This window comes from Patiria miniata, unplaced genomic scaffold (genome assembly GCF_015706575.1).
Source record: "Patiria miniata isolate m_02_andy unplaced genomic scaffold, ASM1570657v1 HiC_scaffold_2, whole genome shotgun sequence".
Lineage (NCBI taxonomy): Eukaryota > Metazoa > Echinodermata > Asteroidea > Valvatida > Asterinidae > Patiria > Patiria miniata.
Window position 1 is genome coordinate 17,694,616 of NW_024037058.1, and position 23,432 is coordinate 17,718,047.

The 23,432-nt window shown below is 40.7% G+C and overlaps 2 protein-coding genes across 7 annotated transcripts in view; both read left to right on the forward strand.

The window, feature by feature from the left end:
• LOC119726726 (ATP-binding cassette sub-family C member 9-like) overlaps positions 1-4,679 on the forward strand; it is a 45,412-nt gene extending 40,733 nt beyond the window's left edge. For all 5 annotated transcript variants that reach the window (XM_038198546.1, XM_038198548.1, XM_038198545.1 and 2 more), the window contains 5 exons: positions 440-548; positions 1,407-1,510; positions 1,916-2,049; positions 3,016-3,078; positions 4,177-4,679. In XM_038198546.1, coding sequence (XP_038054474.1) covers positions 440-548; positions 1,407-1,510; positions 1,916-2,049; positions 3,016-3,078; positions 4,177-4,317 — 551 coding nt within the window. In that variant the 3' untranslated portion in view covers positions 4,318-4,679. The remainder of the gene's footprint in view (positions 1-439; positions 549-1,406; positions 1,511-1,915; positions 2,050-3,015; positions 3,079-4,176) is intronic.
• A 3,936-nt stretch (positions 4,680-8,615) lies between these two features.
• The window catches only part of LOC119726728 (TBC1 domain family member 30-like), a 29,685-nt gene continuing 14,868 nt past the window's right edge, over positions 8,616-23,432 (forward strand). The window contains exons 1-2 of one of the 2 annotated variants that reach the window (XM_038198551.1): positions 8,616-9,284; positions 22,835-22,999. In XM_038198551.1, the coding sequence (XP_038054479.1) occupies positions 8,657-9,284; positions 22,835-22,999 (793 nt within the window). In that variant the 5' untranslated portion in view covers positions 8,616-8,656. Of the gene's footprint in view, positions 9,285-18,651; positions 18,893-22,834; positions 23,000-23,432 lie in introns of those variants that run through there. The other variant, XM_038198552.1, reaches the window with a different exon arrangement.

Here is a 23,432-nt window from a genome sequence, read left to right on the forward strand (position 1 = left end):
ATAGCGTATCCAGCTTTGAACATCAGGGGGGCAACCGCACATTCGCACCGAAATGTAGACATGTTTTCCTCCAGACACTTGGCCTCCGTAAAATCAAAATGGGGGGGGGGGGTACCCACCTTTCAAATAGGCGCGCTCTTCAAAATTGACCATTTTTATGCATACTGCAAATTATTTTACCCATTTTCACGTCGCATTGTAATGGTTTTTGAGCGGGTTTTCTTTTTTGGGGGTTGATGTCAGAACTCTCTAACCATTTATTTAAATAATTGCTGAAAATAAACATTGTTAAAAAAAATCTGCATGTGGGGGTGGGGGTGGAGGCAAAGTGCCCCCTCTGGATACGCCACTGCAAGTTTGGAATACTGTAGTAGTGCTACAGAGTGGAAGAGTTTTTTTGTGTGTGTTATAATTGAATGTTTATGTTCTCTTTTTCAAGGCAAAATTGTAATTGACAATGTGGATATTGCATCGTTGCCGTTGGATCATCTCCGACAAAAACTGTCCATCATCCCACAGGATCCTATCCTCTTCACTGGCACAATCAGGTATGTTGAATAACCAAACCGATCATGGTTACTGAGTATTTTCAGTGACAGAAAGGAGTTGATTAACTTGAATTGCAATTCCAATACCCAAGGAATATTTTGTGATGCCAGTTTCGCTTTACAGTGGAGTGCTGTGGCCTCGTGGTTAAGGGCACTGATTCATGGTCTGCGGGTAAAGCTGCAGGTTGTGGGTTCGAGTCCAGCCTGGGGTCATGGTGCGTGTGCCCTTGGGCAAGGCACTTTGTTACTCATTGCTTCTCTCCACCCAGGGGTAAATGGGCAGAGATGGTTATGTGATTGATTTAGCTTGCTTGCGCCTAACAGGCTGCATTGCTGTATACTCCCCAGGGAGCAGAGATGGTATTTAGAATGTTAAATTGGCCCAATGATCAGGGGTAATAATAATACTGTAAGCGCTGTGATTTAGTGTACTAAAAAGAGCGTTCTTAAATGCCGATTATTATTATTCAAGGTGTGCCTTTATGTAGTCTGAGTATCATCTGTTAACCAACGGAGCTCTCTCTCCGTATACCATGTCTGATATAGCTTAAGTATGCACATTTTGTGCGACCCCACGCGTCAGCCAATCATACTTTTGAAGCTGTGAAGTCACTTTGATCAGAAATGTGGACTAAGCCGTTGATTGGTCAATTTGGCTGCAAAGTTTTTGTAATATAGCAACGAGTTACCAAAGACCCAGGCGCCCGCTGAATGGTCACATTAACTGAGAATCTTTACGTCAAGACAGAGTGTCTTTTTTGCATAATTAATTGGCAAATCTGCGCGAATGTCATAGATGCTTGTCTATGTAGCCTTTTTGCAGCTTCTGAACCATTTACTGCCATTCTCAACTCGCAGGTTCAATTTGGACCCGCTGGATCAGTGTAGCGAGGAGCAAATGTGGAACGCACTGGAGATTGCACAGCTCAAGACGACAGTGTCTGAGCTAGGCCAAGGGTTAGGTGAGTCCAAGCCTTGGTTCAAAACAGGATTTAGATCTTACCTAATGCAAGCCGTCCTGGAAGGAGAGGCGCTATTAACAAGACAAATCAAATCTAAGTCTTAGGAACTTTGGCACCCCAACCCAAGAATTTCCTGATATACCTCACTTCACAGTATAAAAACACTTAAAATTGAGAAAAAAAAGATTAAGTAATAAAGCACCGCTGAGGGAAAAAAAACACAAAGGTCTAAGAAACATATGACAAAGTGTAAGTAAAAGGATATTTTGGAGGAAGAAATATCGTTAAGGGAAGATGAACAAAAGATATTTATCTTTGGTACAACGGAGCAAATCACACACAGTGAAGTTCATTAAAGGTACTTCTTATGCAATTTGTGTTGATGTGGTTCTGCAATTCTCACAGAGTCCCAGGTTTCGGAAGGTGGTGAGAACTTTAGCATGGGCCAGCGAAAGCTGTTCTGCCTCGCTCGGGCCGTTCTGCGGAAGTCTCGCATCTTGATTATGGACGAAGCTACAGCATCTATCGACATGGAAACGGTAGGCATTTGGCACCAAAAGACCGAGGCGTTTGGACTCTTTACTTCTTATTTTTGTGGCCTTCATTCTGTCCCCCCAACAGGTCGGTCGGATCAGGTCGGATTGGGAGTCGCGTCGTGTCGCGTAAACTGAGACAAGTGGATTCAGCCTGACTAGGAAAGCCTTGTTTTAGATGTTGCTTAAAGAATTGTACACCACCGGTCCTTTTAAGAACCTCACAAACTCACAAAAGAGATTTGTTACATGGTGCAACTGCAAACTTACTCTTATTGCTCACTTCACCAAGCAAACCTTCAAATCGTATGTAAGAGCAGGGGTCGACTTTAGCGGTAGCCCGCTAGCCAAATGCTAGTCAAAACAGCGGCGGGCTAGTCAAACTATTCCTTAAATAGCCAGGCTGGCGAGTCAAAAATTATTGGGCTACGGCAAAGATGAAAGGACAGGAAGAAATAAATCATTAAATTCAGAAATCAAACCTGTATCAATTTGTGTCTAATTTTATAACTGTTTAGGGTTAAAATGTTAGATCTGTTTATTAAAAACACTGACAAGGTTGTCTCAGGATACATGTTTTACATGTGTGCACATTGTTGTCTATGAGATACTCTACAAAAGAAAAACATGTGGGCTAGTGAAAGTGCCCGCAGGCTAGTTACATGCGGGCTAGTGAAAATGCCTGCGGGTTAGTTAAGAGTCTGTTTCAGTAGCCCAGCTGGCTATTGAAAAAATGAGCTAAGGTCGAACCCTGTGTGAGAGTCTATAGCCCTTTACAAGACAATTATGTTAGTCAGTCACAAGTCACCGAGTTTTTAGATAAATCACAAGCTATACAAATGAACCGTGTCAAAGACATTCCTTGGATATTATTTCCCCCCCCCCTGTTAATAAAAGGTCTATAAAACCCAATCCTGCCACAATTTACATGATAATTCCTTCTTCAATTTCAAGTTGTACTGTCTTTTTCAGGACAACATTGTCCAGAGAGTTGTGGCCGAGGAGTTCAAAGATCGAACAATACTTTCTATAGCTGTGAGTATTTTATTTTCAATTACATAATCAATTGAACGGAAAGAATGTAGTATGCAGACACCACTTCAACGGTTGTGTACAAAGTCAATGGAGAGTCAAGAAAATTTTCCAAGTATTTCCTAACAAACTTGGCAATGTTTCTCAGTCCCAGATTCATGTCTTTTCAACATTTTTGCAATGACTGACCTTTATTGAGATGATATATGAAGACAAAAGTGGCGTCAGGTTGCAACATTCTTTCCAATTGAACCATTGATCTGTAGCTATTGCATTGAAATGATACAAATGGCTTGCTGAAAATATATGTCATTCCTGATATGTAGCAATGTTATCCCGAAGCCAATACTGTAGTTAATTCATCAAAATGCTAGAAAAAAATGGCTGGCTGAATCCATCCATCCAGCCATCCATCTGTTTATAGTCCGTCTGTCCCCGAACTCGAGGGTTGGACTCCATGATGATCATGTCCTCTTGGTCAGATAGCTTTCCTCCACTCTACTTGGTTCCATGCCAGACTGGCATTGATCTGCAGGCACCTCGGGTCATTGTTGATGTTGTCGTTTCACCTCTTCTTTGGATGGCACGTGCGTAGCTGCCAGGGATCAGGTAGTCTAAGATCTTCCTTGGCCAGCTGTCCTTGTTCATACGCTGGAGGTAACCAAACCAGCGAAGGCGTCCCCAACGAACCACCTCGTCAACAGCAGACAGACTAAACTGGCGCCTTAGCTCAGCCATGGATTTCCTGTCCGACAGCTTTGCTGAACAAATCCATGTCATTTCTATATGAAAACATGTCGTTTCTATGTGTAAATAGCAATGTTGCGCCAGACCATAACGGTCCCCACAGGCCCACCAGGACAACAATAACCAGTTGTTTTCAGTAGACAGCAGCACCAGACAACCCATAGTACATACCCGGGTCAAAGGTCATAATGCTGCTAAGCAGGATATATTGCTTACCAATTTTTTTATGCTCAGCGAAACGTTAGCCGGCAACCAGTCACGAGCAATACACACTGCATGAATGATCACTTGCTTTGTCTTTTTCATGAATTGATCACTTTCTTTCTCATGAATAATTGTTTCGTTTACCTGCAGCACCGAGTGACCACCATCTTGGATGCAGACCGCATCCTCGTCCTCAATGAGGGCGCTATAGCCGAGTACGATACGCCTGAGAACCTCCTGGCGCAAGAGGACAGCTTGTTTGCGTTGTTTGTAAGCAGCGCACACCAGTAATCCACTGATCTGTAATCGATGAGTTTCCCGCCGAAACCAAATGGCTTAAATTTTCAGATTCTCACAGAAACCTAGAATGCTGATGCAAAATATGTCATTGCACCATTGGCTGGAAGTTTTCCCAGTCCTTTACTTGCTTGTTAACCTATCACCTTTACATGGTTGTGCCATATTTGGTAAATTAGGGGATGTGATAAAAATGTGGTTTTGGCTGAATTATTGTATACAAATAATGAATGTTTATGAGCGCAATGGTGAGAAGTATTCATGAGGTGACAGGGGGAAAGTTCCATGAGTGGAATTGAACATTCCATCTGTCACCGAATGAAATTATTCTTTCCATTGCATGGATAGTTTTTTTACACAACACCTGAATAAATCCTCACCATCTGATTGGTCAGATCCACTATCGTGAAATAGAACTTCTGTATTTGCTGATGCATGCAGCTGGGCTGTGGGTTGGGACGAATTATTCAATGACATGCGATCAACGACCCACCAATCAGATGACGGGGATTTATTCAGGCATTGTATCAGGCTGAATATCCCTTTGTAGGCAACTGGCGTAAATCACTTGTGGACTAACTATTAAATTTCTAGCAACAAGCACAACTTTCAAAGAAATCAAGTGTGGCATAGTGATGGTTTGTGACTTACATTTATAGGGTGTCAGCGGTTTGAACCCAGCCACTGGCCATTATAATGTGTCCTTGGGCAAGCCACTTTACCTTGCCTTGCCTCTCTCCAACCACAAGTTTAAAGGCGCACTGGCATTGGCTGGGGAGTGCGTGTGGTATGATGAGCTGTTATACCATTCAGAGGGAATGTAATATGTAAATATTGACTGCTTCGAGTGGTGTAGTAAAAGTAGCCTTCCGAGGTGATCCATGGACATTCTATTTTCCCGAGGCGAAGCCGAGGGAGAAAACAGAATGCTCCATGGATCACTGAGGGAGGCTACTTTTACTACGCCACGAGATAAAAGCAGTCAAGAGTTGTTTTATAACACCTCTCCCACAGATTCTGCTTGATTTTCAGTGATGAATGATTAATTTAATATAAATACAAGTAAAATGTACTACAATTTTAATACAAAATTAGTTGAAACTTTATTTGCACTTTTCCAAAACTCCCCCTTCACGAAATGTTTAAACCGCTGTTGCGCTACCACTTTGGAATAATGCGTGCAACGCGCTCACCCATATGCATTTGCACACAATACCAGTTATGCGTATTGTACTTTGGTTGCTACAGGTATAGTACTTTGGTTGCTACGGGTATGGTACTTTTGGCAGTGTACAGCAAGATAGCAAAAATAGTGAATGCCACAATATTCGCTCTCGGCAAATTAAGATACCGAATATGTGGGTTAGGTGTTCAAAGAAACTGGTTCAAAGAAACTGGTGATAAAGTAATGGCTTGTTTTAAGCTAAAGACAGATATTACTTACTTTATGACTTCCTTTTAATGATTTCAGTGAGTTGAATATAAAGAATAAGCTATTTATCGTTTGATGTTAAAAGCATTTTGTATGAGAACACATTATGTACTTTGTGTTTTGGGGGTTTGTGATAAAGGATGACTAAAAGTCAGTATTCTCGTGAGTGTATATCTGTTGCATGGCCTCTGAGGCTGTAGTCTTCCACCCACATTGGCCAATTTGTTTTAAAACATTTTTAAATTGGTGCGAGTTTAACAGTTTGAGCCTCAAAGCGCTTGAGCCTGGGCAGATAAATGCAAAAGTTTTGCCAATCTTTAGCCTATTTCATTGCCTAAATGAGATATTGCTTCTTTGTGTATATGCAGGTTTATAGTAAATATGATCGTCAGTATTTAACTATCAGTACTTCCTGTAAATTAAGCAATGAGCTGTTTTCCATTGACCATAACAGTCTCCAATTCATCAATTTTAATATGATTTTTCACACACCCTAGGGAGCTTAGGCCCAAAAAAAAAAGTCTCCGGTTTCTGGTATGCGCGCGCGTCGCCAGAGCCATGCGCGTTGGCAAAATGAAAAAGTTTTTTTTTTCAATGAAAGATGATGTCTCAAAACCGCCAAACTCACTGGTTTGACTGGAATCCTGCTGCTGCACAATTTTAACGTGTTTTTAGATGGGGTTATGGTCGAGAATAAGCTTTATGTGGCCTCTCTGGACTCTCATATATTTGCACTAAGTTTAGTCGGGCACCATTTGCAGTCATCAGCCGACATTTTAAGCAAAAAAATCAGGTAAAAAAAAAAAAAAGCCACGTCGCCGCACCACTTTTTGGGCAAGCTCCATACCAGAAACAGGAGACTTTTTTTTTTGGCCTTATACTGCCTATTTTACCCATGAAATGGGGAAGTGAGGGATGTCAGACAAACTTCTCTTTTATTTTTTTGGGTACTTTGGGGGTTTTCCGGAATCTTGAAACCACCGATCATTAAAAAACAAAGTCTATGTGACGGAGACAAGAAAATGACTAAAAGTGCATCTTGTCCAGAAACTGTAAATAGATGTTTTCTGAAATTATGGAGATTGCCAAAAACATTTGGCACTAGAGATTTTATTTCCTGAAATTTCATGAACAATACACAATTTTGTACAATTTAACAGTAGTAGTGCAGCTAATTTCATGCTGCCAAATTCTTGTTTTTGTTTTCAATGAGGATGTTGTTAAGGATTTTTTTTTTTTGGACAAGATATCAACGATGTCACAGTTCTATGGCCCATATTTTGCTTTTTGCTTGTCTGTTACATTATACTTGTAGTAGTGTTTTCTATTTAAAGTGAGATATGTTCATGAGATTGTGATTATATTGTTCTATATATTCTATTAATTTGACACCTGCCCCCCCCCCCCCCATCAACAAAAATTCAAAAACGAGTAGCAATATGATAAAATTTTGTTCAAATCATGCTTTTGCACATTTTACCGTTAATTATGAAGATATACATTGTTTTTCTTCAGGTTTTTGTGTGAGGTTTAGAATCTGCAACTCACCAACCCTCTATCCACTCTTGAAATGGAAAACCAAAAACTTTTGATTAGAGAGAAGGAAAGGCAACAGATATGCCTCTCTTGTCCCAAAAAAAGTTTTCAAAATTCTGAAATTATAGAGGTTGCCAGATGATACTTTTAATTTCATGCCGGGAAATTGTTTTGTTATTCAAAGTGATTATGTTGCAATATTTATAATTACCTACCAGAAATCACAGGTTGAATGGTTCTGCTCACTTGAGCTTTCTGCTTTTTCTATTCATAACAATTATCAAAGGTTTGTTTACGAGAATGTCACACACAATAGGTACTTAATTTGAAATAATTATGTGCAATTATAAATTGAAAAGAAAAATATGAACTATGCTAAAGTCGAATTTAAATTAAATGTGGCAATATAATGTGATAAGATTCTGTTAAATTAGTCTATTATTTGATTGTTAATTCTTAAAACAGTAAATCTAAGTCTTTTTCTGAAATAGAGTTGTAATATATGTAGCCAAGGGCGGCTGGGGGGGGGCAATGAGGGCCATCCCCCCCCCCCCCCGAAAAAAAAACACCCACCCATTTTAAAAAAAAATTTTAAGTGGCGCCGCAGTGAAGGCAGGCACTGCGTACACCACCATCTTTTCCTTAAAAAAAAATTGGTTAAAGTGGTCAGAAATTGCCTCAGATCACACCACAGAGCCGAACCCCTCGCCGTAATTATTGGGACCCACTTTTTTTTGTCTGCAGCAACTTACAAATAATGCTAAAGCGTAAATTTGCAGGTTTCTGTTCTTCTCAACTTTGAAATAAAAAAAACCCTAAAGTTTTCAAACAAAGCGTCATTTGAATGGTTGTTGCCTTTGATAATTCTGTGAAGTTTGTGTGCTGCATTTGTAAGACGAGATTGAAAAAAAAAGTCTTTTGGGAAAAACTTGTTCGAGGTGGCGGATTTTCCAGATAGTGGATGGATTCTTCCGTTTTCTTAACCTTTGCTGATTCTTTTTGTGTCCAAAGAAGCAATCACCCTTTCTGCCAGATTGTGAACTTGCAGAGGCCTACGTATATTAGCTGAAATTTTGGGGCGAGTAAAATAAAAACGGAACCCAAACACCAAAAAAAAAAATATGTAGCACCAAAAACGATTATGACTGGTGAGCCAACTTAATAATCAAAACTACGTTTTAGATGAAAAAAAAACTTTGGGGCAATAATTTCTCAAACTAAGACTAAGAGAATGGTTCTGAAAACTCAAACCAGTCGAAATTGACAAGCGCATAAAAGTTCAGCTCAGAGCTTTTCTAGATTTTTGACGAGCGCCCTCATTCGGTATGTTTTGTATCAACAAGCTCATAAATCCAACATGGCAGAATGGCTGCTCGAAGTAGTGCAACATCTGCCGACATTTCGCAGGAGGAATACTCGGAACTCGAGGACGAAATCTTCCTCCCTTTTCCGGGCAAGGTGAGACCGACTCTCCCAGCTGACCCGGGCAGCCAAACCAGTGCCTCAGAGTGGGAGGAATTACCGCTGGAGTCGGAACCGTTTCCAGAAACAGTTGACCATATTGAACCGACATCCACCGCTGCGTTGAACAACGTACTGAGATCCATCCATCATGGACACGGTATCCACGCGCAGTCAGCGGGGTTGGACGGTAGTGATTCCGAGCCCGTCCCCCACGGGCTGGACGCGGTTTGCACCGGCAGGGTGAGCCCTAGGGTACGGGTGAGCACCCTCTCCCTCGACAGTCGGGAAAGTGACAACAGCGAGTCCCCAAACAGCCCCACAAAAGGCGGACCGCTGCGCAGAGACTCGTCCATTTTGGACGGCCTGCTGTGCGAAATTTACGACCGGTGTCAGCTGAACTCGCGGTACAGCATCGACAGCGATGGTTTCACTGAGTATTCGAGTAACTCGGAAGGGGCGTATCTAAGCAGTAAAGGGGACAGTTTCCAGGAGTCCACCCGACTGCCCAAGGCGATACTCAATGCCAAAAGTAAGATGATTAAACTTTGTGCTTCCCACTCTGATAATTTAATTGCGTGTAGTTTTAACTTTTAATGCACCCCTCTTTTGTCTATTCATTCCTCCATGGTTTTACACATACATATTTACTGACAAAAACACATCCATGACAGCAGAAAAATAAATATCCTCGTTTAAAGAATCCATTCACCAAACTCTTAAAAAGTTGAGTTTTTTCTTTTATTATGTATTTTTGATTTGTACGTTTTGTTTTAAAGGGAAAAAAGGAAAGAATGTTGCAACTGACGCCGCTTTTTTCTTCATAATCATCTCAATGAAGGACCGTCAATGCAAAAATGATAATGAGGCATGAATCTGGGGCTGAGAAACATTTCCAGATTTGTGAGGAAATACTTAAATATTTTCTTGACTCTCAATAGACTTTGTACACAACCATTGAAGTAGGGTCAGGTTGCAACATTCGTTCCGGGAAAAGAACAACCTTTGGAAAGATGTCCATATACGAAGTTCACTCAACACCCTGTGTGAGATTGGACTGAACAATTCTAAGTGTTCTCTAAGAAAATGCTTGTATTTTCTCACTGCTCAAAGTATTATACTGTACCAAAACTCGTGAAAAATGTGTGATGATGAACTATAGAAAGTTAAAATGAACAAGGTGAGTATTTCTTTTATATAATAATTGCAATGTTCTGTACGGAGTACATTGCTCAGACAGTGTGAAAGGCTAATTTCAAAACGTATTTTATTTATTTCTAGCTAGTTCATTTTGTGAAGTTAAACTAGTGATTGCCATGTGGGAATTTATGGTATGTGACGTCATGGGGCAGGTGGTATTTTAGTATTGACATTGTTTTCACTTGTTTTTTGTTTATAAATACATACAAATTGGCACCTGTCATCCAAATGGTGTCATCCAAATGGTTTCAATGACCTTCTTTGATGACGTGTGTATGCATAACATTTTATATGCACCATCTGTCGCCATTCTGCATGCTACACATGTTGGGCATTGGACTCTTGTGATATTCAGTTATAGCAACCCACGCATAATTATGGTCTGGGTAGATTTGAAAACGTGTGTTGTTGTGTATGGACACGTCAACAGCATTGACTGTCGTGCACAACAGTGTAAATGTATAGCGTTACATTACAGGTCCAGAGATTTTGGAAAGTATTGCAGGATCCAACCCACGGATCATTATGTAGTCTAGGGGCTAGACTTTGTTATTGTTTGATACGCAATAAACTGCCGCCGCAATAACCCGCCACCACGCTATCACGACACAATATCACCCACAAACCCGTCAGAACAACGTCTAGGCCAATTCCTAAAATCTTCCCCCCCCAAAAAAAAAAAATTGGGGAAACTGGTGCTCATGCGCGACTTCTGCAGGCAATTACGGTCCATTTTCAGTCCCACACAATTCTACCTCCATGATACTACACATAACAAAAGAGCTGACCAGTCAAATTGCACAAAAATCTAGAGCTGCATCTTTTATTGCACTGGAAGAAAATTTGAGAGTTTGCTTCGGAACTAGTCCGTGATCCAACACAACACTAATACAATGCACACGCTTTGTACACCTTTAGATCAAATGCCTTGGCATACATGTACATGTACATACTGCATGTACACTGTACCCTGAACATTCCATCATTATGATAATTACTCCTAATTTACATGCGTACATGTACCAGCATTTTTCTCCACATTGTACATGTACTGGTACAGTTTAATTATTGACAGAAAGCCAACCCTTCATAAATTGGCATTTTTTAATAACAAAAGAATTGATGGCATTTGTGATCACACGATTTGAGGGTATTTTTGTGTTGCAGTTGAGTCCTGTTTCAAGTCGGACAGCTATACTGGAAATGATGTGTGCTGGTAGAGTAGGAAGTAGGCTTTTGATTAGGCCAAGTAAGAAAGTAGGTGACTGCTCTATGTTCCGACACCCCTATGTTCCGACAACCTAGATTGTGTTACTCCCGGTTAGGGTTAGGGTTAGGGTTAGGAATAGGAATATGTGCAGTCGGAACATAGGGGTGTCGGAACATAGAGGTGTAACCAGAAAGTAAACCAGTTTCTTGTTCCCGCACCCCTTCCTTTTTCCCCCTCAGCCCCCTTTTTCCTTTTTGTAAATCCATGCATTTGCAATATGTTTTGCAAACTTACATCCAAAAAAATAATAGTTCTGTTTCTGGTTTCCCTACCTACCCTATTCTGACAGCCCCTACCCTTGGAAAAATGAGGGAAAAACACCCAAAACCATCACTTTATACCTTTTACCCTTGACTACACGCAGACGCCTCCATATGATTGTACACACACAAAAAATTGCCAAAAAAAAAAATTCCCTACCTACCTACCCTATTTTCGAATGCCAGGTAATCAGAATCAGAACTATTTTTTTTGGCCTTATTGTCATTATACCGGTATTGTCTTATAAACAAATAAATGTGTTCCCAACAAAGTTGTAGCTTGATGTAGAAAGGGCGACGGCTTCTTTGGACACAATTTTGTATCGGCAAAAGAGTCAAGAAAATGGAAGAATCAATCTGCCATCTTAAGTGAAAAAGGGAGGGGGCGCCTCCTTCAATAAAAAAAAAAAAACGCGGACAAGAAAGTGGTGTTTTTTTTGCTCGGCCTCATGGGTTAGAATCTGAGTTTAAGGACAAGTACCTGGTACATGTATGCTTTTGTCTAAGACTTAAGAACGTGCAACATTTAAACCAGTAGAGAGAGTATGTGATTTGTTTTTCCTACTTGGAGTTGATATTTGCACCAAGTGGGTTTAAGTATAAAAAAAATATAAACATCCATTATATTCCCTTAAGGTGAGTGCCAAAAGTGACAGCACATCAACACTTCTGTCAGGTGTCATGAAAATACTTTTGAACATAGTGGGAAAGTGCACCCTCCCTCCTCCCTCCCCCCCCCCCCTGAAATATTGAAGTAAAGAGAGTATATAGTTCAGAGGCATGTTATTCCTTAAAAATGAATACATGAATGTTTATGTATGCAATCCAATAATCAACTTTACAAATGTTCCTATGTCCATTACAAGTGATTCTCAAGGCTTATAGGCCTATTTAATGCTATGTATAGCCTACCGGTAGCTAAAACAACATTGTCTTGGATCTTTATGACTTTAAGTTTAAAAGTTGTTTTCACCTTGAGGTCCATATTATTTCGATCCCAAAAGTATTCTCACCGCTTTCCAACAAGAGATAAAGAAATTAAAGTGCAAGATAAAGTGACTTCATATGCAACCTGTTTTACAACACAAAAAGTGTTGATAGGTGAATTCAGGAAACAGTGTCAGCAACTGTTCCGGGACCGTCTGTGAATTATGCAAATAACAGTGTACGGAGTGCAAAATTTGCACTTGATAGTCCAGACGAGAGTGCTGTGCTTGCATTCGTCAACCAGAACCATACATTTGATTACCAAATTACCATATTGGGTTGTAAAAACAAAGAATGTCTAATTATATCAGATTACAGAGCAGGCTGTGACCATACAATGTCAATAAACTACTACACCCCATATGTTTACCCAAAGTTGTATTTTACGAAAATTCAGTCATTGATTAATGGAGGTGTACTGTTTTGCAGTACTTTGTTGATAAGTATATGATACAGCTGTTTTTGTTATTTTTAAATGGTCCATAAGTAAATAGAAAATCCAGTTTCTGCAATTTTTCTACTCTTAAATGTACATGTACCGGTATGACAACTTTTTGACATCCCTTTTTGGTTAATTTTATTGAAAAGTGCACTTCTGTTAAAAAATAAAAAATTGTCCATGCTTTTCCAAACAACTGAGGGCGCTGTTGAAATCATGTCAATTCAGAAAGACACTTTTTAGTTTAGGGGTTTTCTGTGCAAATTGTGAACCAAAAAATGTGCTCATTTGAAAACATTTGTGAAAAACAAAATTTGGCTTACTGCTACTGGTATGGTATGTACTACTGACACAACAACAAATTACCAAAGATTTTTTTTTTAACAGCAAAATATCCAAACTTCTGGCAGCTTTTGGTGCTGAAATAGCTTGAGGTTTCTGCCTTAAATGACATAATACGAAGGAAATTGGTATCATTAACCCTAATCCCTAGTAGGTGTGCAAAATCATATTGAAATTGGAGGATTCAGGACTGTTAGGGCTATAACCAAAATTTGGCACCAAAATATCCTTGAAAATGGCAAACTAAAATTGAAAATAAGATGAAATGAAATAGGAAACAAAGGTGCATAAATTTACATAGATTGCATTAAAAAAAAATACATTGCATGCAATTTATTTTTTTCTAAAGCTGCGGTCCATCATTTGCAGCTATCCAAAAAGTATCTGACGTAATTATTGTTGAAAAACATACTTAGTTGAAAGATAGTAAGGGAACTAAACTCCCTGTGAGATTTTTCCTTCTGGCATGCTGTTATTTTGAAGAAATCAACGAAAGAAGGCCTTTCCAACGATGCCTCCAAAAATAAAAGACGCATTGTTTGGAAATTTCCGTTATTTGGCGAAGCTCGCGCAAGCGTTGACACGACGCACACACGGGCGCGGTTGCTATAATTCTTCGGATCGAATTCGCGTAGCTGCAATCAGCTCAGTGAGAACTTGTCTCTGACGCTGAATTCAGGCCCAATTTAAAACATGATTCAGCAGCTTTTGATTTGAAATTGAGATCCTAGAATGTTGTTTTTCTCAAAATATACGGCTAAAGCTGAGCTGAAACTTCATCAGGTAAGTACAGCACCCTTCTTTAGATTTTGAGAACTTTTCTTGCTTCAAACAAACAAAATGCACAAATTACAAATGATGGACTGTACCTTTAAAGGGAATATACAACATTTGCAAACATCGAAAAATAAAACTACCAAGTTTTTACGAAATACCTTACTAGGATGTTGGTAAATGACAGTCAAAAGCATCCTGTAAAGTTATGGCACCTGGTGTGAAGTCATTTTCAAGAAAATGGTATTTTTGTATACGTTTCCAGTGGTCGGCCGACCACCGTTGGAAAAACCTAACTACTTTGCAACTACTGCTCCAAATTTACCATTTTTTATTCAGTTCAATTTTGTTTGCTATTGGTTACATATTCATGAACGGGTGTAGGCCAGCTAGACTTGTTCCCTTACCTTACAATTTTCCGGCATCTGGAAATTGATCCATTTTATCTTTAGTGTCAGAGTCAGGGAACCAGACTACTTGAACATTTTTGTTTTTCTTGGTTTTTCCAGCATTTTCGAACAAAAAACTTCAAACATGTCAGTGTAACAATATTTGATCTATTATACTAACCCCTCAAATAGTTCATTTGTGAAAATTACAGCAAAAGCCAATGATGTACATTCCCTTTAAGGCGATTTTGATTATTATTTGCTGTAAGCCAGACAATTGAACATGGGGATTGTGTTGCATCTAGGTGTCAAGAATTTCTAGGTCAATGAAAACAATCCGACTAGAGCTGTACGAAAATGCCCGGTATTTGAACATTTGATCGTCTGCCGTGTATGCAAATAGCATTTAATATTCAAAAAATATGTGAGCAGTGACAGCCGTCTCGAAAAGTTGATAAAAAAAACATTTGAGATGTTTATTCATTAAGTTGAGTTGTTTTATAGCCCAAATTTGTATGTAAACATACATTCTGTGCTGCCATAACTCGTCCTCTCAATCAGAATCAATCAACTGACTGTTTTCAACAGTTAAGAGTTCCCAGCCGACACACTTGTAAAGCAGGATTGACTGGCTGTGACTGTTTATGTAACTTGATACAGCTATGCTTTGACTGTAGGTGATTGCTAAGCCAACTGTGCCTACCACTTGCCTGTTTTTGTCTGTTGACTGAATTTGACTAGTCGCGGTGCTTACTTGAAATGCAATGTATGATGTGACTGTTGGTGACTAACCTTTGTATAAAGGGAAGAGGATTGATTTTTGTATTGTCTGTGACTGTTCAAACAGCAGGGGCTTATAATCTGTCAAATATCAGCTTGTCAGTAAAAATATAGTGTAGGCTACACAATATTCTTAAAAGAAATTTACCACAGTGTAAATGTTTGAATATTCGAATACTCGATTGAATCCAAGTTTCAATAATCAAGTTTAATACTAGGATGGTAGAAAATACATGTACACAGCACTAAATCTGACTAAAAAATAACATGCTAGGCTATCTGGCTTAAAGCTACAGTCCATCATTTGCAGCTGTCCAAAAAGTAACTGACGTAATTATTGTTGAAAAACATACTTGGTTGAAAGATAGTAAGGGGACTTAACTCCCTGTGAAATTATTCTTTCTGGCATGCTGTCATTTTGAAGAAATCAACGAAAGAAGGCATTTTCAATGATGCTTCTTATTAAAGACACATAGTTTGAAATTTTCATTAGTAGTTCGTTTTTTATTTCAGCGAAGCACGCATAAGTGTTGACACAACGCACACGCACACGCAGTTGCTATAATTCTTCGGATCAGTGCGCGACATCGCCTAGCTGCAATCAGCTCAGTGAGAACGTGTCTCCGAAGCTGAATTCAGGGCCAATTCAAAACATGATTCAGCAACTTTTGATTTGAAATCGAGATCCTAAAATTTTGTTTTTCTCAAAATACACGGCATTCACTGAGCTGAAACTACATCAGGTTAGTTGTGCAGCACCCTTCATTAGATTTTGAGCATGTTTGTTGCTTCAAACGAACAAAATGCACCATTTGTGCACATTTCAACTCCTGTTAAATGTAATAACCCTTACCCTACTTGACCCTCCAATGCATGCCAATATGTGCCTCAAGAAAATCTCCTATGTTTTTTGCATGGCCCTCCAATATCTGCCATGTCATTTCAAGGGTAACTGGACAGGCATTCCAATACATGCCACAGAGAACAATGAGAGTCCTCTGATAACAATCAAGTGCCCCCAGCTGGTCAGTATCAGGCACCCTCCAGGGCCTCCAACTCCTGCCAATTGGAGCCTTCACTGCTACATAGAAGTATCCTCCAATAAACTGCAGCTGGAGGGCATTGGCATAACCAACTGACATGCAGTAAACTACCCTCAGAGAGTAAGGGATAACTACCAGTATTTGAAACTCCTTTTTCGGTAAATTTTATTGTAAACATTGCACTTCTTTCAAAAAAAAAAAAAAAGCCATTCTTTTCTGGACAATGTTGCGTGATGTCATTTCAAAAAGACATTGTTCAGTTTAGGGGTTTTCTGTTTATATTAAGAACCCAAAAATTTGCTCATTGAAAACATTTGTAAAAAAAATGATGGCTCATGGCCATGTACTAGTACTGATGTACATGTAAACAACTAATCAGCAAAGAAGAAATCCATGATCCCAGCAAAATATCAAACATTCTGGCAACTTTTGGTGTGGAAATAGCTGTCACATTTACACACTCATGTCCTGGTATGTAAATGTAGTGTGGACTGTTTCATTGGAACCTAATTATAAATGATCTCCGAATGAAAATTTGTTTGAGACAGACTTACTCCTTGGCTTGTAAACCTAAGATAGCAAGGCCATTTTATTACTGATTTTCTCAAGCACTAGAACATGTACTGTTAAGCAAACCAGTGGCTTGCCTTTTGTACATGTACTTCAACAAATTGAACAAAACCAGGGCACACCCCCCTTCCCCCATGTGAACTCTGTGTTCGCTGGGCTGTGCAGTCCAATCACCTTGGTATGAATTGTGGTTTAATTATTGTGCACTCTCTGTCATTGGAGGTCTGTTCAGAGTTCATTGTGGCCATGTGACAAAGGCTTTTCCACACTTTCCAACCTGTGTTGAAATCAACACGGGTTCTTCGTAAGTGGAACAGAGTCCATCGAATATGTGTAGGCAGGGTGCAGGGGTCATCAAACATGGGTAGGCAGGGTGCAGGGGTCATCGCACATGGGTAGAAAGGGTGCAGCGGTCATCAAACACAGGTAGGCAGGGTGCAGGGGTCATCGAACACGGGTAGGCAGGGTGCAGGGGTCATCGAACACGGGTAGGCAGGGTGCAGGGGTAATCGAACACAGGTAGGCAGGGTGCAGGGGTCATCGAACACGGGTAGGCAGGGTGCAGGGGTCATCGAACACGGGTAGGCAGGGTGCAGGGGTAATCGAACACAGGTAGGCAGGGTGCAGGGGTCATCGAACACGGGTAGGCAGGGTGCAGGGGTCATCGCACATGGGTAGAAAGGGTGCAGCGGTCATCAAACACGGGCAGGCAGGGTGCAGGGGTCATCGAACACGGGTAGGCAGGGTGCAGGGGTCATCAAACATGGGTAGGCAGGGTGCAGGGGTCATCGAACACGGGTAGGCAGGGTGCAGGGGTAATCGAACACAGGTAAGCAGGGTGCAGGGGTCATCGAACACGGGTAGGCAGGGTGCAGGGGTCATCGCACATGGGTAGAAAGGGTGCAGCGGTCATCAAACACGGGCAGGCAGGGTGCAGGGGTCATCGAACACGGGTAGGCAGGGTGCAGGGGTCATCGCACACGGGTAAGCAGGGTGCAGGGGTCATCGAACACGGGTAGGCAGGGTGCAGGGGTCATTGCACATTGGTAGAAAGGGGCAGCAGTCATCAAACACGGGTAGAAAGGGTGCAGAGGTTAGCTGTAGAGTTTGGATTTTCTACCCAGTCTGTCAACACTGGTCCCGACCAGGATGGATTCTACCTGTGTAGAGCGCTGGACCCATGTACATTTGTAGAAGCCGTGTTGGATTCTTGCTAGCATAAAAGGGGTTCCTGAAATCTCAGTGTCGGACCCGGTTCCAACACAGAGATTTTTGATAGTGTGAAAGAACCTATTTATAGTTGATCACAGTTGGAGTCTGTATTATTATCCAAGTTGTTTCTAGACTTTCTGACCTACATACTCTACATGTATGTATACATACCTTCACCTAACTTCAGGAAGCTTCTTAGTAGACAATATTCTTACAGCAAGTTTACGTGCTAAGCAAAATCCAGTCTGGAACCACTCCCAGGCAGTGTACGCACTGTACATCGCACTGCACTTTGACTGGTAATCTACGGTACATGTAGTAGCAGCAGTGCTTTGGTGATTAGCAGACTGGATTGACATTTTCATGAAATTGGGCCAGGTCATTAAAGCATTTTGCAAAATCTGACTCTGAAAAGCTACCAGTCCTTTCATCAGCTACTGCACCTTTGTACTTTCCACTCCCATGGCTTCACGGAATGCTTTTGTTGTGTTACAAGTATCACATTGGCACCAGACCCCTGGTTTATAGTCTACAATGCCGACCATCGAAGCCTCCATGCAGGGTCAGATCCCCCCCCCCCCCCCTCTATTCAGACCTACCCCCCTCTGTTTTGTTGTGTGGGAGGGGAAGCTGCCTTTCTTTCCTTTGAAATCTTCCGAAGTGTGGGCGATGAATTCTCCTGCTCTAATTGAAAAAAAAAACCATGAGGTAAACTCTGGCATGTCTGGTGCAGTGACATGTACGGTAACAGGGCTCCGCTTCACAAGGTGTGGTTGTATAGTTAGGAAAAGGGACTACCGGTTTTTGGTCTGCCAAAAAAAAATGGCTTTTACGGATTCCCCTTCCAGCGATGAGGGTGTGTTTTTCAACGAAGGTAAAATGTGTAGACTATATGTGCTTTTATTTCATCATTTCAGATCATGAAGATTTGTAGGAAATTTGGGAAGTGGGTACACTTTTTCAAAGGCACTAGCAGTGTACAAATACCGGTAGAGACATACATGTACTGCAGTTTGAGAGGATCGTGGATGCATGTAGATTGGTTGTGAGGAGTGAGTGCAAAGTGACAGGCTTGAGATGAAAGGATTCTACATATACACTGATTAAAATATCTCAGCATCTTAGGAGCAGTTAGTTTATACTTACAGTCCTGTAACTTCCAAGTGTGTGTATTATTTCCTTCAAAATTAGTGTTTAGGGATTCCAAGAGTCTTGAAGTTTAGATGTATTTTTTTGCCTGGCAAGTGGGCCATTCTATAAATTTAGGGTCTAACGTGTGACATTTTTTCCTTCCCTGTTACCATGGCACTCCATGCAAGTATCATTAACCCTATCTCCCTAGGGGGTGTGCAAAATCGTATTGAAATTGGAGGATTCAGGACTGTTAGGGATAGCTACCGTATGAATGACTTGGATAGGTACATGTAGTTTGCTTCTTAGAGGACGACTGCATAAAGGAATGCATCAGAATTACAAAATCATAGATGGCTGGTGTAACAGGGACAGGGAAAAAAATGTGGACCCCAAATTTATAGAATGACCCGTGTCCACATGCGGTCAACAAAACTTGTAGTACTTCCAGACACTTCATAGCAAATTTTATGTGGTAAACAGAACTCAACCCATCAAACCCCAACAGCATGTATCGTTGGAATCTGTCAGGATGGGTACTGTACCCCTAAACTGACAGTCTTTTACATTGGGTTGGCACACCTCCAGAATCAAAGTCAGAAATATATGTGTGCAGTTCCCATGGTGTTGGAATTCGCCAGGATGGGTATGGTTCCTAGTGAATCATGCTAGGGAGTTAAGGTTTAAAGAGAGTTTGCACCCAGCATACAGTCATTTTTAGTACTTTATTGGCGAACCTTTCTTTTTGTTAAGATTTTTCTTTCTTCTTCTTCTTCTTGTCACCTCTTTTGGCATTATTCTTTGTCGTACATCATTCAAAGTCAGCATAGGCATAGTCCCTATAGCAAAGTTGTGTCCCGAAGAGTGACGTCATCATGACGTCACCATGGGTCACATGACGTCATCACAAATGTGCAAACTTTAAGACCGTATATCTAGAGAACTGTAAGTCCGATTGGGTTGAAACTTGGTATGTAGGTAGACCGGGATGTGTTATAGGTAAAAATTGAGGTGATGTCATGATGACGTCATCGTGAGATTTTATATGATTTTTTTGAATTTCTGGACCTTTAAGCCTTATCTCTTGAACGCAACATGCAAAATTAAAAATTCTTTTGTATTATGTCTGTTAGGTAATAGGTAAATGTACACAATTTTGAAAAATGTGTGAGGTCATCGTGACGTCATCAAAAATGCGGGTTTTTTAACACATATATGTATAAGGGAAGGTTTGATCGTCATGAAACTAGGTGGATAGCTAGATAATGGTACTGGTATGCAAAATCCAAAATGACGTCGCCATGACGTCATCGCATGGTTTTAATATATTTTTTAATATTTACAATTTCATTCCGCTTCCAAAATTTAACACGTCCTTTCATTGGATTGACTTCAAGCTTGGTACAAACCAAGACCACAATGCAAAAATGTGCATTGACAAGTGTTATCAAGATGACGTCATCGTAAGGCATGTGGCGCTATCATAAAGATGCATTTTTTATAGTCTCATATTGAGAAAACTATCAGTCCAAATTGGTCAAAATTGCGTCGAAGGTAGTCTGGCACGTCTGATTTAAAATTGAACGATAATATACGCTACATGCTAAATAAAAAAATTATTGTACCGTATACAATGTACTTTGAAACGTTTTACATGCATAGTCTGGGACGTGTTTTTGATTAAAAAAAAAAAGCATAATGCGCAAAAGCCCTATGTTCTGTTGCAAACAGACATAGATCTCTAGTTGATATTGTTTAGGTTCAGTGTTCTAGCCAGGCATCAAATAGCGCTAGCACCCGCTACGCTTTCGGAAATAAGCGCTACGCTTAAATCGCGCCGCTACGCTACCGCTACGCTATAAATTTTGGTTGCGAAAAAAAAATATCTGCCGTTTGTTCGTATACAAACGCAGCGGCTTTGAGCATTGCGCACTGGCCGTACGACACAGCGAAAAATAAACAACGATCCCACCGCACGTACCCCGTACGATACCCCTACCGTGATGCTGCGCCACACGCATTCGCTATGATAGCAATAAGCACGTTCTGTTTTGTGCTGCGTAGATACAGCGCTCCGTAAGGACGTACGTGGACCACACCATTTTGCGCTATCGGGTGTGCTTTCCTAAGGTCAATATTTACAAGCATTTCAACTGTTTTAAAATTATAAATAATACTTTTTATCAAGTCCGAAACATATAACTGTTTGAAAATAAGTCCTTCAACGTCGGAACATAATTTTCGTAAAGGATTTATTCGAGAAACGATGTCCAAAGAAAGGTTAAGCACCCCTACGATATCAATGGATCCGTCCCCAAAGATGGCCGCACGTGAAGAATTCTTCTCGAAGAATGTCGCTGTCGAAAATTTGGATTTTTGACTACACTACTCGTTGCTGATAATAACAGTTCAATAAGTTTGGTAGTAAAAACGGATCTGTTTGTTCTTAGGACAAAACCAATCAGCAAGTATTGCAACAAAACAAGTTTTTTAGCGCTCCACGAATGCGTAGCTTTCTCAAATGCTGAGGGAAATTTGGTCGCGTAGTTCGCCGGCGTAGCCGGTGTGGGCTGGCCCGCGCCGCGCCCGCACGCCGGGCCGGCCGGGGCCGGCCGCGGCCGAGATAGGAAGCAATTCCCGGTGATTATTTCTCATCATCATTATCTACAATTATATTTTTTAACATAACAAAAATGAGATTTCTCCTTCACATTGTGTTGTAGTATATTGAAATTGCAATCGCCGACGACTTTTTATGTCTGAGACCTCCATGGTTTTACAATTTCTCTCCCTGCCGATCGGATGGTTTTATTTACAAATTTAAAATCGGAACTACTGCTACTACGGCAGCGCTACACAACACAAGGCTTCTTGAAATATGAAATGTTCATGCGATTTGTTCTCACACTTAATATTGACAAAGTAAATCCCAATTTTTTATAAAACATTGAGGAACTATTTAAAATGGTTAAACATCAGAAAGCATCGATCTTGGAACAACTTATACATTGTAAACGTAATCTAAAATTTGAAAACAGAAGAAACTGTACAGGAGCAAGGGTATTAATCATTGAAACAAATAAAACAAAATTTCTTATAATTTTAAACACTTCTGCTAAAAAAAAATCCGGGGAAAGTGGCAGGGAATCGCCTCAGATTGCACCACAGAGCATCTAGAGTCCAAATTTTTTCGGGGCATTTAGCGGGCCCCGGATCCCACGCCGTAAGGGCTTCGCGCTCCGCGCTCGCATTAGTCGCCGAACCAAAATTACCCCTACGCTATCATTTCACCCTGGCTAGAACACTGTTTAGGTTTTCCCTGTGCTTTAGCTAGTACATGTACATGTACTGGTAAATGGAGACGATGCTGAATGGAATCTAACTCCTGGATGGAATTGACCTATCACCGTTTGCGAGTTAGCCACACCCCTTAGACAACCCTATGGAGTTTCTGTACACTAAGTTTTGTTTGTCTCAGATTTTGCGCGTTCCGCATCCATTTGTACATCATGTAATTGAATAATATAATTCACAAGATGTGTTGACGCGATTCTAACGTGATTCTACCCCGATAGGTCAATTGCAATCGATTCCAAAAATGTAGTAGTCAGAGGCCCACTTGTAAGGGTGCACAAATTTACCTGTACCTGTAATTGAACTTTCTCCCTTTTTGTTCATCCCCAAGGTATCCACGAGTTGCAAGAAATGGTGAGGGATCTGCAGCACACTGTGGCTGTGCTCTCGGGCCGGCTGATCAAGCAGCTGAAGCGACGAGACCGCTACATCGCCAAGCTGAACAAGAACCAGGACGTCCTGACGGCAGTGTTGCAGGCCGTCTCTCAGAAAAGACGTAAGGAGCATTCAAATAAGTTTGTTTATATGATTGAATTTTGCGTCTGGAGATATTAATTCAACAATGGGTTTGCCCTTCACTGGTTTAAAATAATAAGCACTTTATACTCGGTGCTTTTCAAGGACTTGTGAAAAAAAAAGCTTACTTGGGCGGGGCTTCGAACCCATGACCTCCTGCTTACAAATGCAGACGTCTTCAAAATACATGTATGTCAATATGCCTGCTATCTCAAAAGCTGCTTTATTGAACGCTTTTTATGGCATACACATTTTTTATTAAATCATCACAGTCTTCTACACTTTCACAGCCCTTCTAAGTCTTGCACGTATTAGTTTTGGCCATGTTGGCACCCACACTTCAAATTCCTGTCCGGTAATCTTCTGTGGAGTATGGATAACAGAACACGCTTGAAATCTCTGCATTATTCATT